Source organism: Vombatus ursinus, unplaced genomic scaffold (genome assembly GCF_900497805.2).
Source record: "Vombatus ursinus unplaced genomic scaffold, bare-nosed wombat genome assembly UNPS02010304.1, whole genome shotgun sequence".
NCBI classification, from domain to species: Eukaryota; Metazoa; Chordata; class Mammalia; order Diprotodontia; family Vombatidae; genus Vombatus; species Vombatus ursinus.
This window is the reverse complement of record NW_020950082.1, coordinates 4,835,754-4,852,284: the sequence shown is the minus strand read 5'-3', so window position 1 is coordinate 4,852,284 and position 16,531 is coordinate 4,835,754. Positions and strand designations below refer to the sequence as shown.

General features: G+C 34.5%; 1 protein-coding gene across 2 annotated transcripts in view; it reads right to left on the bottom strand.

Annotated features, from left to right (window-relative positions):
• Positions 1-16,531, bottom strand: part of SLC15A1 (solute carrier family 15 member 1) — a 66,332-nt gene that overhangs the window by 33,955 nt on the left and 15,846 nt on the right. The window contains exons 1-8 of one of the 2 annotated variants that reach the window (XM_027854114.1): positions 15,984-16,003; positions 15,334-15,350; positions 14,846-14,927; positions 14,604-14,745; positions 13,808-13,927; positions 11,163-11,262; positions 10,846-10,936; positions 3,464-3,547 (exon numbers count right to left, since the gene is read on the bottom strand). In XM_027854114.1, the coding sequence (XP_027709915.1) occupies positions 3,464-3,547; positions 10,846-10,936; positions 11,163-11,262; positions 13,808-13,927; positions 14,604-14,745; positions 14,846-14,927; positions 15,334-15,350; positions 15,984-15,987 (640 nt within the window). In that variant the 5' untranslated portion in view covers positions 15,988-16,003. Of the gene's footprint in view, positions 1-3,463; positions 3,548-10,845; positions 10,937-11,162; positions 11,263-13,807; positions 13,928-14,603; positions 14,746-14,845; positions 14,928-15,333; positions 15,351-15,983; positions 16,004-16,531 lie in introns of those variants that run through there. The other variant, XM_027854113.1, reaches the window with a different exon arrangement.

Sequence of the window (16,531 nt, the reverse complement as noted above, 5' to 3'; positions counted from 1 at the left end):
CTCTAAGGAAATCCCTATCTAAGGTGAAAGAGTCCAAAAGTTAGCAATAGGAAAGTATAAAGGAAAAAAGAATTCTGAAATTACCAAGGATCTCATAAAGAAGACAATTCAGCCAAAGATTTTGAATATAAGCAGATAAGCCAATAATTAAAGCATTAATAATAAAAGGGAATATGACCTCCAGATGAGATAAATGAGCCCAGACTTCTATAAATAAATACTTTAAGATAAAGGACAATGAATCAACACATGACAAGGGAGAAGACCCTGTGGATTTCCAAGAAAACATGGAGCCTGAGCAGGATGTTTTTGAATGGTTGAAAAGGAAAATAAGAATTGTAAAAATAAAATTTATGGTTTGCACAGCAGAAAAAATTGACAAAATAGAAAAATTTGAATCCACAGTGGCAAGTCTCATCAAGAAATAAAAGTGAGAATAATTGATTGGGAATGCAAAAACACAGAAGTGAAGGACAATATGAAAGAAAAGAAGCAAAAAATAATAATATAAGAAAAGATGATCTCATTACAAGCAAAACATTTTGATCTTTAAGATAGGATATGTAGAGACAAGTTAAGGAATAGAGGTCTCCCAGAAGAACGTGTCTTCTGTACATTTAGAAAGAAACTCTAATTTGAAAAAAAAATTAAAGACAAATGGAGGAAAGTATATACCTAACTCTCACAACTTTAAATATGAGAGAATTAAACAATCCAATAAAATAAAAAAGAGCAATAGATTGGATAAGAAAATCAAATTCCATGATTGTTGCTTATAAGAAACATTTAAAAACAAAGATATACACAGAATAAAACTATGCATAAGATGACTCTAAAAAACAAGAGTTGTATTCATGTTATAAAAAATTCACAATATTAGAAGGAATAAGGAAGGAAACTATATGTTGCTAAGAGAAATCATAAACAACAAATATCAATATTAAACTTAGATGCTTCAAATACCTTAGCATCTAAATTCATAAAAGAAAAATTAACTGAACTGCAAGAAGACATGGTAACACAATAGTTACAGGGAGAATTCATTGTCTCTCTCTGTTTTGAACAAGTCTAACAGAATGATAAATAAAAGGGATAATTTGGATTTGAACAAACTGATAGAAAGACCAGAGCTAAAAGACTTATAGCATCTTCTAAATGCAACTGCTAAAGAAATATATATATTTCTTGACACCATGTGGAACTTTTATAAAAACTAACCAGATATTAAGGCATAGAAACAGTGCAAACAAATATGAAAAAATAGAAAGTTAAATACATCCATTACAGACTATAACACAATCAAGCTAGTATTCAATATAGAAAACCTCCCTAATACACATACAAATACATACATACAAAACACAGACCCAAATGGAGACTTAATAATGAAATCCTTAGTAATGAGTGAGTCAAAGAACAAATCATAGAAACAATAATTATGTGAAAGATTTGGCAATAAAATATTATTGGTAACTTTGGAAAAAGCAGCTTCAGTTAAATGATGAGCTTGGAAGTCAAACTGAAAATTATTTGGTAGAGAGTAAGAGGATAGGAGGTGGAGGCACTCATTGTTGAGCTCTTTCTCAAGGAACTTGGCTAAGAAAAGGAAGAGATGGGGGCAGCTAGGTGGCGCAGTAGATAGAGCACTGGCCCTGGATTCAGGAGGACCTGAGTTCAAATCCGGTCTCAGACACATAACACTTACTAGCTGTGTGACCCTAGGCAAGTCACTTAACCCCAATTGTCTCACCAAAAAGAAACTAAAAGGAAGAGATAAAGGACTACAACTAGTTGGGATGGATGGTTCAAGTGAGGCTTAGACACAGGCTTGTTTGTAGGTAATAAATAAGCAGCCTGTAGATAGGGAAGATTAGTCATAGAGTAGAGATAATAAAGGGAGCAATTTTTCTGGAAAAGATGAGATGGAATGAGATCATGAGTATATGTAGAAGGGTTTTTCTTGATAAGGAAAAGAGCCATTTCTTCCTGTGAGATAATGGGGAAGATAACTGAGTGACATAAGATGAGGAGGAGGGAAATAAGAGCTCTCAGGAAATGGCCTCATTTTTTTTTCCAGCAAAGTATGAAGCAAGGTTCTCAGCTGAGAGGGTGGGAGGTTGTCATGGGAAGTCTGAGGAAGGATGAAAAAATTTGGAGAAGTCGCTGTGGTGATTGGAATAATAATCAATTAGGGAGGTATACAAGATTACCTTGCTGTAATGACAGCCCAGGTGAGATTATGTAACATAACTTTCTAGTATACCCAGTCAGCAGTTTCATGATTTTCTTTAGCTTTGCTCAGTAGCACATGAATAAGGGTAGAGGAAGGAAAAGGAATAAGCATTTAGATAGCACCTACTATGTGCTCTCAAGGTCTCTTTTTTGGAATTTTTTGGAATCAACTGCATGACGTGGGAGACACTGGCACAGGACTTCCCAGCATGGTGCGCCCTCATTAGAGTAGGTTGCTGTGCTCTATGAGCAAAGCAGAATTGAAGTAGCTCAGATGAAACGTGAGATGCACAAATTTAAAGACTGGATGACCCCAAATGTTCACATGGACTATTTGTGCCTGACCTTTGCATTCTGAGCTCATACTGATCTGATCAGCCATAGCCACTGTAACTTGACTCTAACATAGGGATGTCATTTGACAACAAGCAACAAACCAACTATGTGCTAGACACTGTACTGAGTGCTTTACAAATATTGTCTCATATAAAATAGGAGGAGGAAGGCAGAAGATGAAAGGAATAACGTAAGGTTGAAGCTTAGCAATGCATGATTGGTTAAGAGAGCAAGGAACTTGATTATTAAGGAAGTCCACCAAGGGGTCAAGAGTAAAGAGAGTGTATAGCTAGTGTAGGGATTATGCCCTAAGAAAGAACTAAAGGGTGGAGGTCACAGTGAAGATAAAGTATAGGGTTAGGCATTGCAAAGCAGAGAGAAAGAATGATTGATTGATTATGATCAGATAAAGGAATTTCAGTTTATAAATGTGGAAGTGGAACCTTTGTGGGTGATGGCAAGATCAAAAGTATAACCATATTTAGATTTAGAGGTAAAGCGGAGGAATAGGTAACAGGAAATGAGTAAATTGAGGAACTGGAAAATTAATTGAGTAAATGAGTAAATTGAAGAACTGGAGTAGCAACATGGAGCCCAAAGTCCCCTAGTATTAGGGAAGAAGCTTGGGAGAAGAGAAAAACCATCAGTCAGTGGCTGAAATCACTGAAGAAGGAAGCAGGAATCAATCAGCTTGATGTGAAAGACAATATGCTAGGTGCTAGAGAAATAAAGTCAAAACATGAAATCATCCATACTTATATTCTACGATGAGGAACATAGTCTTTCTACCAGGATTCTCAAAGATTGTAAACACTTAAAAAAAAAGAAAGCTATCCACACTGCTGAGTATGATGGTAGACTCAGTAAGTTATATTAGTGAACTGGAGAGACTTACATAGAGCTACAGCCATCAGAGCGGCAGGGACTCCAAATGCCAATGGATAACACGCTTGTTTGCTATGAATGCCGCATTCTTGAACTGCAGGAAAATTAAGTCAAACCATACTTTGTTATGGTAATGAAAAGAACTTTCTTTCACACATATTTTTTTAATAAAAGCTAGATTAGTTACCAATTTAAAAATAAAATGCTTATTAAATACCCACCACATAAAAAGTACCATGACAGATGAAACAAACTTTGAAAACCAACCCTGCCCTCAACGAACACTCAATTGAAATACACTTTTTTCTTTACTCAACCACCTGGACTTTCCCTTCTACCTCTGACATCCAAAAGCTTCTATGTTAGTAGGCTATATTATAATGAAGAGAGAAAAAGAAAAAGGGAAGAGTGATAACCTTGGAGATAGGAAACCTGGTTTCTTATCCAACTTGACCCACCAAGACACCTCTCTAGGCCCGTTTCCTCACAGGAAAAAAAAAGTGAGTTGGCATACATGGCAGCAACCAGCCCTTAACAAAAAGAATCTATGACTCTTAGTTCTGTAGTATTTTCTCTAGAGAAAAAAGAGAAATAAATTATCATGAAATGTAATCACATGGTAATTCTGCCATGTAATGTCTTAGATCAATGTTTAATTTTTAATATAAACCTTGATATCATGAAGCTTGTGTTTAAGTCACAAAAAAAGATTCTCTAACAGAATCTCTCCTGGAAATTAAACAAACAAAAATTTAAGTGGATGGTTCAGATCTTTTTTGCCTACTCAGAAAGAGTTTACAAACTTAATAGCCATTCACAGAAATATTTGCATCCACTATATTTAGATATATTTGGGACTTCATTGACTTGGGTACCATCTCTGTTTTTCTTTCCCAGAATTTATTCCCATCATTAACATAACTATAATCCGTATGTCTATAATTAGTATGGATATTGATTCTGTATTATTTTATATAAAAGTCTTCTATTCTTTTGAAGTTTTCATGTTTTTTCACTTACTATAGCACAAGACTGTAAGTGGCATGTCGAGGGTCACACAGCTAGTAAATGTCTGAAGCTGGATTTAAACTCAGTTCTTCCCAACAACAGCCTATGCTGCCTTCAACTCCTGTGAGATATTTGATCATGTCATCCCATGGGTCCTCCACAGGAGATCTTCTCAATGTGCATTCTAAAGACCTGCTTCTAGGCATTTTTACATTTCATCCGTACCACTGCATCAGTCTAATATCAGATATGTCTTGCTCTTTCTACACAAGGGCCATCATTTCTCACCACTCATTTCCTAGTTATTCTTCATTCCATACATTTTGCTGTATGTGATGATTAGAAACATGTTGCAACCTACTAGCATCCATCATGCTTCTAATTCCTATGCTACTGTAGTCGTTGACTACTGGAATGTCAAGATTTGCAACCTTACACCATCACTATGAGAAGATCTGGGTTAACAAAAAGGACTTTTGTGCTGAGGAGCATATTGGGATAAAAAATTAGCCTAACATTGTAGAAAAAAAAAAGAGAGAAGTATATTGCATGTACTTCAAACTATGACATGCTATTGTATAGCATGTTCTATACATATACATACATATATATGTATATACATATATTAGGGAGAGGCAGTTCAGATGGGCAATGAATTGGAACCAGAATCCAGTAGAAGGAAAAAAGATTGGATAACATGTGAGAAATTGTGAAATGTTTATAATAGACTTGAATACATAATGAATTTTTAAACTACAGATTATAAGATTTCATTATGATGGTATTTTCAATTCAAGTACATACAACTTTGATGAAATAATAACAAAATTGGGTTCATGTCTCATTCTAAACCTTTTTCTTTCCCTTATTTTGTTACCATTATTAACATAGCTATAATCTGTGTGTCTATAATTAGTATGGATATTGATTCTGCATTATTTTATATAAAAGTCTTCTCATAGTCTTTTGAAGTTCTCATGTTTTTTTCACTTACTATAGCTCAAGATTGTAAGTGACATGTCCAGGGTCACACAACTAGTAAGTGTCTGAGGCTGGATTTAAACTCAGGTCTTCCTGAAGCCAGGCCCAAAACTCTCTCCATTGCACCATTTGTCTGGGTTTTGTTTGTCTTGATTTCTCAATGAGTGGGGAGAGATGAGGGAAGAGGGAGAGAATTTGAAGCTGAAAATAAAATAAAGCTGAATTCTTAAAAAATGTCCTATTGAGCTAATAATTGCGTATGGTATAAAACTTGGATATACACACAAGAAAATTCAGTAAGTGTAGTGAGCTCTCTGTTTGAAAATGCATTTCTTTATCTACCACCCTCCCCTGGTACAATGTGAAAGAACAAGAGATTTGTAGTCGGAGGACCTGGGTTCAAATACTGTCTCTGCCACTTTCTTTGTGAAGACTTGTCCTTTTACCTATTTGAGCCTCAATTTTCTTATCTGCAAAATGGAGGGGTTGCAATCAGTGCCTTCAGTGCTTTCTAGCCCTAAACTTATGGGTCTATGATCCCCTTCTTTGCAGGGAGGACTATAAGTGAGAATACTGCATATGCTGCTACACTGAGTGGATGTGATGGATGACTTGATTTGTCCCCTCCTCACACATACTTTTTTTTCCTCCTTCCTTACAACACATGTCTCACTGAGCAAAAAAGGGAAGGAGGTGCATGTAAGAAAATATTTAATAATTTTACATATACATATACCTATTGTATCTAATGGTAGACATCTCTAAGGTGGGAGGGAGGGAGAGAGAAGAAAAAAAATAAATTTACATGATAATTTTGTTGGATATTTGAAAGGAATAGCAAGTTGTGTATAGTAGATTTGCAGTTTCATATGCAACCATTTTTTATTGTACTATGTTATGGAAATTCTTGTTTTATTCTATAAATTAAAAATAAAATAAATTTTTAAAAAGAAAATATATCAATTAACAATTTTGGAAAAAATTTTATGATAGTTGCAAATAAATACTTCATGTTGGTAAATTTTTCTCTTCCCATTTGAGATAAAAAGTCATCCAAAACAAAATCCCTAAAACTTGATAAATTGACCGCTTACGGCTATATATGTATATGTGTGTTTGTGTGTGTGTGTGTGTGTATCTGTGTGTGTACATATATATACATACATGTATATATTCAATGGTTCCTTTTCATTATACTGAATTTAAAGTTACAGATCCTCAGTGAACTGATTAATGAAGACAACCCAGCTACCATTTAAGATCTGGTCTTTGAGAATTGCTACAACTGGGGTAAACCACAATTGTCCTCAAGAGCTCCTCCAAACTTGACTAGGTTGGTCCTCCAACAATGAAAGTCATTTTCCATCTTGGTAGGACCTGCTAGAGCTTGTGCTTAATTCACAGCTTTTGAGATCCCAGGGCCATTTCAATGACACAGGGCAGTGCTCTTACCCTGATGTTCATGGATAGATTTCTATGACCCATGAACTTAGGGGCAAAAATTCTTCATTTCACTACAACTGATTTTCCATCATTCTAAGAAGGGAGTCTCCATAGACTTCACAGACAGCCGGAGGGATACATAATACAAAAAAAGTTAAGAAGCTCTAGATTAGATGGTTCCTAAGGTCTCTCCCAGCTCCTGGGTCTGTGACCACCACTAGGTCATCCATTGTTGTTGTTGTTGTTGTTGTTGTTTTTTTCTAATACTTACAGTGACAAGACGCTTACCACTTCTCCAAGAAGCTTGATCCATTTGGAATGGCTCTGGTGCTTACTCTGAAACTGGCCTCCCCAGAAAAGGCATCCTTTGGTCCTAGGTCTGCTCTCTGGGACCAGTTCCTAGGATCTTTCCCAAGGCACCCCCCTCCAATCCCTTCAAAAGCCCACAGAGGAGGGAACAACAAGTAGAAATTGAATCTAGTGGTGAAGTTACAGTCCTTGAACCTCTTTTCTGCAGTGCATCCCACTGAGTCTCTCTGCGGTCGTCAAGGTCTCTCTCTAGCAGTTCCACTTCTTTAGCTTCTTGATGCCTGTACTTTCTCCTCTCAGCCAGCAGAAATATTTCTGTAAACATCTATTTCTCCCTACTCACACCCCTTAACTTATTGTCTACAGGTATGTAAACTTGGATTGAAAAACAAAACTTTATTTCAGTATTATTGGTTTCCTTTGTAATCCTATGTGTTTTATTCATTTAAAAAATTATTCTGAGAAGGGAGTCCATAGGCTTCATCAGACTGTCAAAAGGGTCTCTGACACAAAGAAGGTTAAGAACCCCTGCAACAGGGCACTGTAGTAGAATGTTGTGCAATTATGTGGCACAGTGCTATCAGGAAGACTCCTCTTCAAAGTCTGGCCTCAGATACTTACTAGCTGGATGACCCTAGGCAAGTCATTTAACCCTGCTTGCCTCAGTTTCCTCATCTGTAAAATGAGCTGGAGAAGGAAATGTCAAACCATTCCAGTATCTTTGCAGAGAAAACCCCAAATGTGGTCATGAGGAATTAGATATAACTGAAAAAACACTAAACTACAAAGTAGAACTTTAATAGAAGCAATTATACTGATTGACTTCCTAACAGTGACTCATCCTTGCTGTCAATTTCACACATCCTACTTGATCATTATAATCATTTTGACATGTCAATGAATTTACTTGTTTGACATTGATCTACATTAGTGATAAGTTTATAGCTTTCTGCCTCATTCTTAACAGACTTGAGGAGCACATATATCATGGTAATATATTCTTTGTTAACTAGAATTGACTCGTGAATCCATCAGATTCTGGAGTTTTTGATATATCAGCTTTTTATGAATCTTTAAATTTCTTTTTCCATTATTAATAGATTTTATCTTTCTTATTTTGTCAATTTGGATTAGATTTGTTTTTCTAATTATTAATCCATTTTTAATGCTTAGCTTTTAATAATGTATCATCTGATATATAATTATTTAACATATAAAAGCATAATACAGTTTTCTAGATTTCTCCATCAATCTAGATCTCTTATTTTGATTCATTTTTTCTTTCTGGATTCAATTCAATACTGGTTTATTAAGTTTGTCTTCATAAAAACCAGATCTATTTTTATTAATTTGATAATTCTCTAATTTTTATGTTTTCTTACTTTGCATTTTTTAGATGTACTAGTTCTCTAACTGTAAATTCAAGTTGTTAGTTTCTCATTGGTGTGTTCACCAGTATAAATTTGTTTCAATCTCAAATTTTTACATGCTATGTTTATAATATCATTATGCTGTTGTTTCTGTAATTTAATAGAAGAATTAGTATAGACATCATTTTCTCCTCTTTGTAAGTCTGTAGATATCTTCTGATCTTGTTTTCCTTGTTGACTGTTTCTGAATTATTATTATTATTATTATTATTATTTTAGTTTAGGATTTCTAATGATGAGTGAGGAAATTGCCTCTTCTAATACAGAACAGCTACAGATCTTCCATCAACAGTCTTAGAGAGTTACCTACAGCATTGAGATAAGGAGACTTGTCTGGGGTCACATAGACAATAACACTTTTTAAAATGTGCTTTAATTTTTTTCATTGATGTCCTACATCCATTTTTGAATGTTTGTTATTTTTAAAAATAGTATATATTCCATACATTTTCATTAAGTTCTCTCCAAAAGTAATCCAATTTCTGCACCATTCTATCTATACCACAATGTCTGATTTTTGCTTGATTTTTCATCTATCATATCCCATTAGTGTTAAAATTTCTCACTATTATTGATTTTCTAATTTTTTAGGACTCTAATAATACTTCCTTTATAAATGTAATTGCTATTCAATTAGGTACCTATATGCTTGATATTGAAATTCTGTTAATGAAACATTTAAGCATGATATAAAATTCCCTTATCTCAACATCTCCTAGTTCTACTAGAGTCTGAAATCATGGCTACTCTTGACTTCCCAAAATTGGCTAAAGCATTGTAAATTTTAGTTTATCCTTTCATGTTAGAACAATAAATATTTGTGCTGTAACATTGCTGCTTGGAAGCAACATTGTTGGATTGTGTTTAATATCCTTAAATATCTTTTCTTCTAAACAGGACAATTCAATTTATTTACATTAAATTTTATTATAATAATTAAGCTCTATTTATCTTCTATCATATTTTGATAAAATTGTTTCATCATAAGACAATAGATATTTCCATTTCATTAGTATTAACTCTATACAGACAACTCAACATAGTGCTATTTTAGACTATTAACTCTAGATTTCATTTGAAATCTAGGTTTTTCCAGTCCTTTCTTCTTTTCTCTCAACATACTTCCACCTCTGCTTGATTTGGGAGTATTATTTAGTATCTACCCTCCCAATCTTTGCCCTATTCTATTTTTTCCGACCTTTTCAATGTATTGATCTGTTTTGCTGATTTTAAAAATCTTTTTCCTTTCATTTTTTCCTTAAAAATATTATTTCTTCTATGGATGGCTATTTGGGAGGGGGAGGGATATGGGGAGAAATTTAGGTGATGTAAAAATAAAAAAATATTAACATAATTTTATTTATAAAAAAGAACACAGTTTTACTGAGGAGCTGGTTTGGAAATTAACTATCAGAATATCTTATTCCAACTAATGGTTCTCCTGTAATTTTTTTTTTTGATAGAAAAATTTTGTTGACTGAATGACTAATTTTTAATGTGATATCTTTCTACTTAGCTATTATGAAATCAACCTTGTTGTATTCTTAAAGCATGACAATATTCAGATGAACTGCATTGGAAGTTTGTTTCTATTGGTATCCTGTGAATTCTGTTGATTTTCAAATTGTCTTTTCATTTTTTTTTCTAGGAAATACTTGTACTATTTTCTCAATGGTCATTTTCTTTTCTTTAGTTTTCAAGAAACAACTTCTGGTTCATATGGTGTATGGGGGGTAGGGAGATAGGAATGTCAGCTAGCCTCCTTTGCTTTGAATAAGTTGCATTGCGGATTAAAAACTAATGAATAAAAATTTCTCATAGGTTTCTATGAGATTTGGGATATAACTAGTAAGGGACTAGAATGTTGAGATCAAGTTGAGTAGAAACTAAGTCCAGATTTCTCTTTCTAGCCTAAACTACAAGAAAGGGAAAGCACTTTCTATTCCTATATGGTAAATAGCAAGGGGGAAAGGAAAGGTTAATAGGACCAGAGTTAGCATTGGAAAGAACATCTGAAGTCATCTAATCAAGTCCCTTCATTTTACAGTTGGGGAAATGAAGACAATAAAGATGAAGAGATTTGGTCTAAATTGACATATTGTCAGTTAGCTGAGTTGGCATTCAAATTCCAGCTCTGACTCTCAATCCAATGTGCAATAATGTGATTTTGCCATCCAAGAAAGAAGAGAAAGTAGTAACCCTATCGGTCAAGATATTTTACCTCTGAGCATGGGAGTTATGATTGTAGAAAGCAGACTTCCAGCATTGATGGCCAGATAAAAGATGGAAAAAAATCTGTTTCTTTGTTTTTCCTGTATGGAAAAGGATATTTAAAAATAGTGAGCACAAATCAATAGCAACTGTTAAGGACAAAAAACCAACTGGTTATCTGACATTAGCTCATTTTCTATCACTATATACATTACTCCAAGAATACTTAAATAAAAAAAAACCAAGTGGCTGATGGAACTTAAGTCAATGGCATTTTATTCCTAGATATATTGATCCAATCATCCATCTTCAACAAAGAGCACATACCTGATTTTCTTCAAACTGATCTCCACCAAATGCTGACACGCAAGGTTTTATTCCGCCAGTACCAAAAGCAATCAGGACAAGCCCCACCATACACAAAGCTCTAGGGAAAGGAATTAACTTTTTAAAACATCCATTACTCAAAGGCAGAGGGTCTCTTCTGTGTTCTTAACAATCCTCCCTTTCTGTAATATGTGATATGGTGACACAGAGCCGGCTCAAATATTTATTGAGGAAAGTAAGTGAAATTCTGATTCCTACAAATTTTATCTGCAATATCTTAGTTGCATACAATAAATGTTCTCTTCTCCCAGGAAACAGCATATCTAGAGAAATGACATAATCATACTGTACCTAATGCCTTTGAATGGTTCCACAAAAATGTGACTAAGGCAACATTATAAGGGACAGTTAAATTCCATAGCAACAATTTATACCTGAAAGGGGTATACCTGAGTAGCTAAAGCTTAAACAAAATCAGCTTAAAATCAGCCTTTAGAGACCTATTAGGATTTTTTTTTTGAGACCTATTAGGATTAATAGTCCTGGGTGGTAGGTGGATCTGTTTGGCTATGCTGGCAGATGCAAAACGTTGAGATCTATATATCAAGTTACCAGAGGAACACCTGAGGTTTACAGGTAGTGTGCTGGAGTGCTAAGAGATGGTTGATTCAAGGACAGGAGATGAATTTTCAACTAACTTTTTTGAAATAGGAAGGGAAGAGGGATTTACTTTTTTCCCTAGTGATTACCAGATCTTCACAAATAGAGATTACAACTCAAATGAGTTTAGATTGACTTCTCAGGAGGAAAATCTGTTAACCACTTCCAGGGGTCCCACAAGGGTTAGTCCCACAAGTTGGACTGACACATTGGTCTAGCAAGTTAGTCTAACAAGTTCCAAAGCTGGAACTTGGGGATTAGGAAGTCAAATATCCCTGACACCCCTTAAATAAGAGGCTTTAGACAGCAAGTAAACCAATGAGACAGTGACCTAAAATTATGGAATATAGCCTGAAAGCTTTTAAAATATATATGGCTTTTCTCTTTGTTTTCTTGACCATGTTCAAGTAGCCACGTCTTACCAACTAGGTAGCATAATGAATAGAGTGCTGAACTTTGAGTCAGGAAACCTGAGTTTGAATCCTGCCTTAGATATTTATTGGCTGTGTTACTCTGGAAAAGTCAGTTAATTCTATCTCTGGGAATAATGGCACCTAGTTCACCAGGTTGTTGTGAGGATCAAATGAGGGAACATTTATAAACCTTAAAATGCTACATTAATATTATGTAGCTAGTATTAATATTAATACTGACAAAGAAAGAGTCCTTAAATATGGACAGTTTATGTAAAGTAACTGACATTGTTATAAAACTTAAGTCCTCACATAAAGATATGAAACTGAATAGGCTGGAATAGTCTTTGTGGATTGGTTAAAGACCCTCGGGATGGGGAATCCCAACTGTAGGTTAGAGTATGGAATAGTAATCACATTGTCATAAAATGACACCATTTAGGGCAGTTATTTTGAGGTCCAGATGTAATTTCCTGAGTGTAGGGATTTTCAGTGTAAAGATTCTTTCTGCTGATACAAACTGACATTTCATCTGTTACTTACTGTCTTAGAGTTCCCTAAAACCCTAATAGGTTAAATAACTTACCTTAAGTTCAGAGTTGGCAGAGACTAAATACTCCACATTCTCTCTCTCTCTCTTTTTTTTTAAAGTCTTTTTTTTTAATGAAAAGGATTTTGTTTTGTTTTGTTTTTACTAGAATCTGAAACAAGTGAATGCCAACAAACCAGCAAGTCTTAGCCAGGAGAGAAAAGTTAGGTTAAATTATTAGTTTTATATTAAGGATGTTTACCAAACACCTTGTAAACTTCAGAAAAACCAGTAGGAAAGCTAGAGGATATTGCTTAAAAGTAAAAATTCTTTAAAAGTTTTTTTTTTCTTGCTTACATGGCTATAGAGGCTTTTAAATATTACATTTCCTTCCTGGAAGGAATGTTGTTATTACTATGAACATAAAAAAATCTATTATTTGAATGTCCATAGTTCTCTATGAAAGTAAATTACTGTAAGGGATCAAATTTTTTAAGGAACAATTTTTCCCAGCTTGGCTTGTCCAGCCTGCAAAGGATATATTAGTTCTCAGCTTCACTTTCTATAGACTTATGGAAACATGAAAGTATACAATGAAGGACATTCTTAGATCTTGGCCATTAGGCCACACCCCACTGAAGAGAAAATGAATTCAGTCTAGGAAAAAGTTAGCATTTGACTTAAACACTGAAGTCAGCAAAAAGGTGCCATCTAAGCCTTGAGAATGTACCTTGTGTTTGACAAGCTGCTTGCCACTGAGAATCTTTCAATTGCCTCAAGGAGAGTCTGATCCCAATACAAATTGCTTGTTTATGACTAAGACATGGAGGTAGATGGAACATCAAAACCAGAGGACAGAAAATACCATTTGACATCAAAACAACGATATGCTCAATACCCAACTTATGATTAAGAGGAATGGTCTCTTTTATTTCTATAAGTTAACTGTGGAAGAACAGGCACGTTTTTTAGGGGCAAGAGAGAATGAAGTTATACAGATAAAGCTGGAAAAAAAATACATAAGAGAATAAGTTTCAACTTACACATGTAAAGAAATGATATCAGGGCTTCCATCATGGTTAGCATCCGAGAGGTCATTAATGGAACTTATGGCAGTGACTACTTGCCCCAAAGTATAAACAATGGACAATGAGATGATTGTTCTTTAAAAAGAAAAAAAAGAAAAGAAAAAATTGGGATAAGAAGATTCATCTATACTTGTAAACTTTTCCCCATGCCAAAAAAGATTCTCTATTTCATAAATATCAATTGCTCATGGTACCATATTCAGGACAATTTGTATTGTTACTTTGAGATCTTTTATAACTATCTGTCTCATATAATGACAAGTATTATGGAAAACACCTGTTGAATTGAACAGAGCAGTAGCAAAGCATAATTCTTATTTTAATGTGATTAAAATCAGACATTCCAGCCTCTGCATCTTTTTTCAAGCCATTCTTCCATGTAAGAATGCCTTCTTACACTTCCTTCATTTCCAGCTCAAGTCCTCCCCACTTTCTTTGACCACCTATAGCATAATCTCATTTAATAAAAGTTAGTACATTCTATTTTTGTGTGTATCCATCCAACTCCAGTGAAATTACAAGGCCTATGAGGAAAGATATCCCATGTATCCATCCTTACCTGTACTTCAGGATGGTGCCCTACACATAGCATGCTGTTTCATTACTTGAAGAATGTTAAGCTTAACTCTAGATACATTAAAGAAAAAGTACATATACTTTGCTTAGTCCATAATTTCCAGATTCTAAAAAGTATGCTATCCGAACTGATAAAGAAGATTATCTCCTTAAATAAAAAATAGAAACTACTCACGTGAACTTTCCCAGCCATGAGTCAGCAATGAGAGCTCCAAGGATTGGTGTTAGGTAGCATAGAGCAACAAATGTGTGATAGATGGCAGTAGATAGGTTATCATCCCATCCAAAGAAACGTTGGAAATACAGAACTAGAATTGCTGTACGTGGAAGGGGCAGGAAATGCAAAGAGGAGATGTTAAAATATCCAAGACAATCATTTGTTGAAGCTAACGAAAGAGTATGAATTCAAATGGTTACCTCTCATTCCATAGTAGGAAAATCTTTCACAGAATTCATTGATGACAATGAAAAAGATGCTTACAGGATAACCAAGGAAACTCTGAAGAAGAAAAGGAGAAAATATTCTAGGTACACAACTGAAGTGTACATTATGCACTCACAGAAATTTGTTTCACATTAGTATTCTCAGAGACAAAAAGAGACAGCTATATTTACTTATTCAAAGTTCCAAGGTTATGCAACAATTCAGAGTTTAAAAGCTCATAATTCTTTGTCTTAAATCATTTCACAACTACTATGAGCTGGTCTAGGAAAAAAGTTTTGTCAGCATTTATGAATGAAACATGATATAAATTAACTAGTCAGTATAATTTCTTCATAATTAAAAAGGGATAGGTATTGAAGACTACTTGACAATTATCAATGAAAATTTAAGAATATAACCAAATTGTTCACATATATGGAAGTCTTAAAAAAGGAAGCAATAACTGAAATTATGTACTCACTGGTGATTTGGTGGTCCCTAAAAAGGAAGAAAAAATTCAGTTAAGAACAGAAAGTCAAATAAAATATTTCTAAATATTTTATATATTAATTTCACAAATACTGAAACTTGAATTCGAATGTATTGGTCAGTGACTGGGTAACTCAGGTTACTGTGAATACAAAGTGTGTGATCTTTCAGTTATGAAATAACTCTTTTCAGAACACCATAAGCAATTGTGCTATACTTTTACCTTAATGCATTTTAGGTTTATTTTCCAGATGAAAAACAGAAATAAAAATCTTTGATTTATGTCACTGAGTAGAAAACCTTCCTAGTCATAAGGAGATTAGCAAAAGAAAAACTCAGAACTTAACCATGCTTGCCCCACTACACACATTCAAATCAAATTGTGAAATACCATGGTTTCCATTTTTTCTTTTTGAAAAAGGAAGAGCATATTATACCTGTGACATGGTTGAGTTTACCTTAAAAAGACCAAAGCAACATTCTGACTTGGTGACCCCTGGTTTACTTAGTGAAGATAAAAGGGAATGATTCCCAGATATCTGAAGAGTCACAGTCTTTACCCCATAATCTTTTTGTAGGTTTATAGAACCTAATCATGCCCTGGTTTAATTGGTATAGTGAGAGGCTCAATGGGAAACTTACCCATTAGATTATCTGGAAGAGAACTGAACTGGAAGAGGGTGCTCTGGCTACCAAAGTAGGGATGGGGAGGAAGAAGGGCCATGGCCTCCTAGCTGCTTTAGAAGAAAGTCATAAAATCATACCAGTCACTTTTATATTTAAATTAAGTACTAGATAGCTCAGTGGATAGAGAGATGGGCCTAAAATAAAAGAGACAAATCAAAATCTAGCCTCAAATACTAGCTATATGACCCTGGGCAAGTCACTTGACCTCTCTCTCTGTTTCTTCAACTGTAAAATGGGGATGGATAACAATAGTATATACCTCACATGGCTGTGAGGATCAAAAAAAAAAATTGGTAACTCTAAAAAGTGCTTAGCACAGTGCCTGATACACAGTAGGTGCTATATAGATTTTTTTCTCTCCCTGTCCCCTTCATGTGAAGGCTGGAGAGATTGGGAGCTCAATTTATGGCTATTGTAATAGTCAAGGCAAGTGGTATAAGGTCTAAAGTAGAATGATGTGTGTGTGTGTGTGTGTGTGTGTGTGTGTGTGTGTGTGTGTGTGT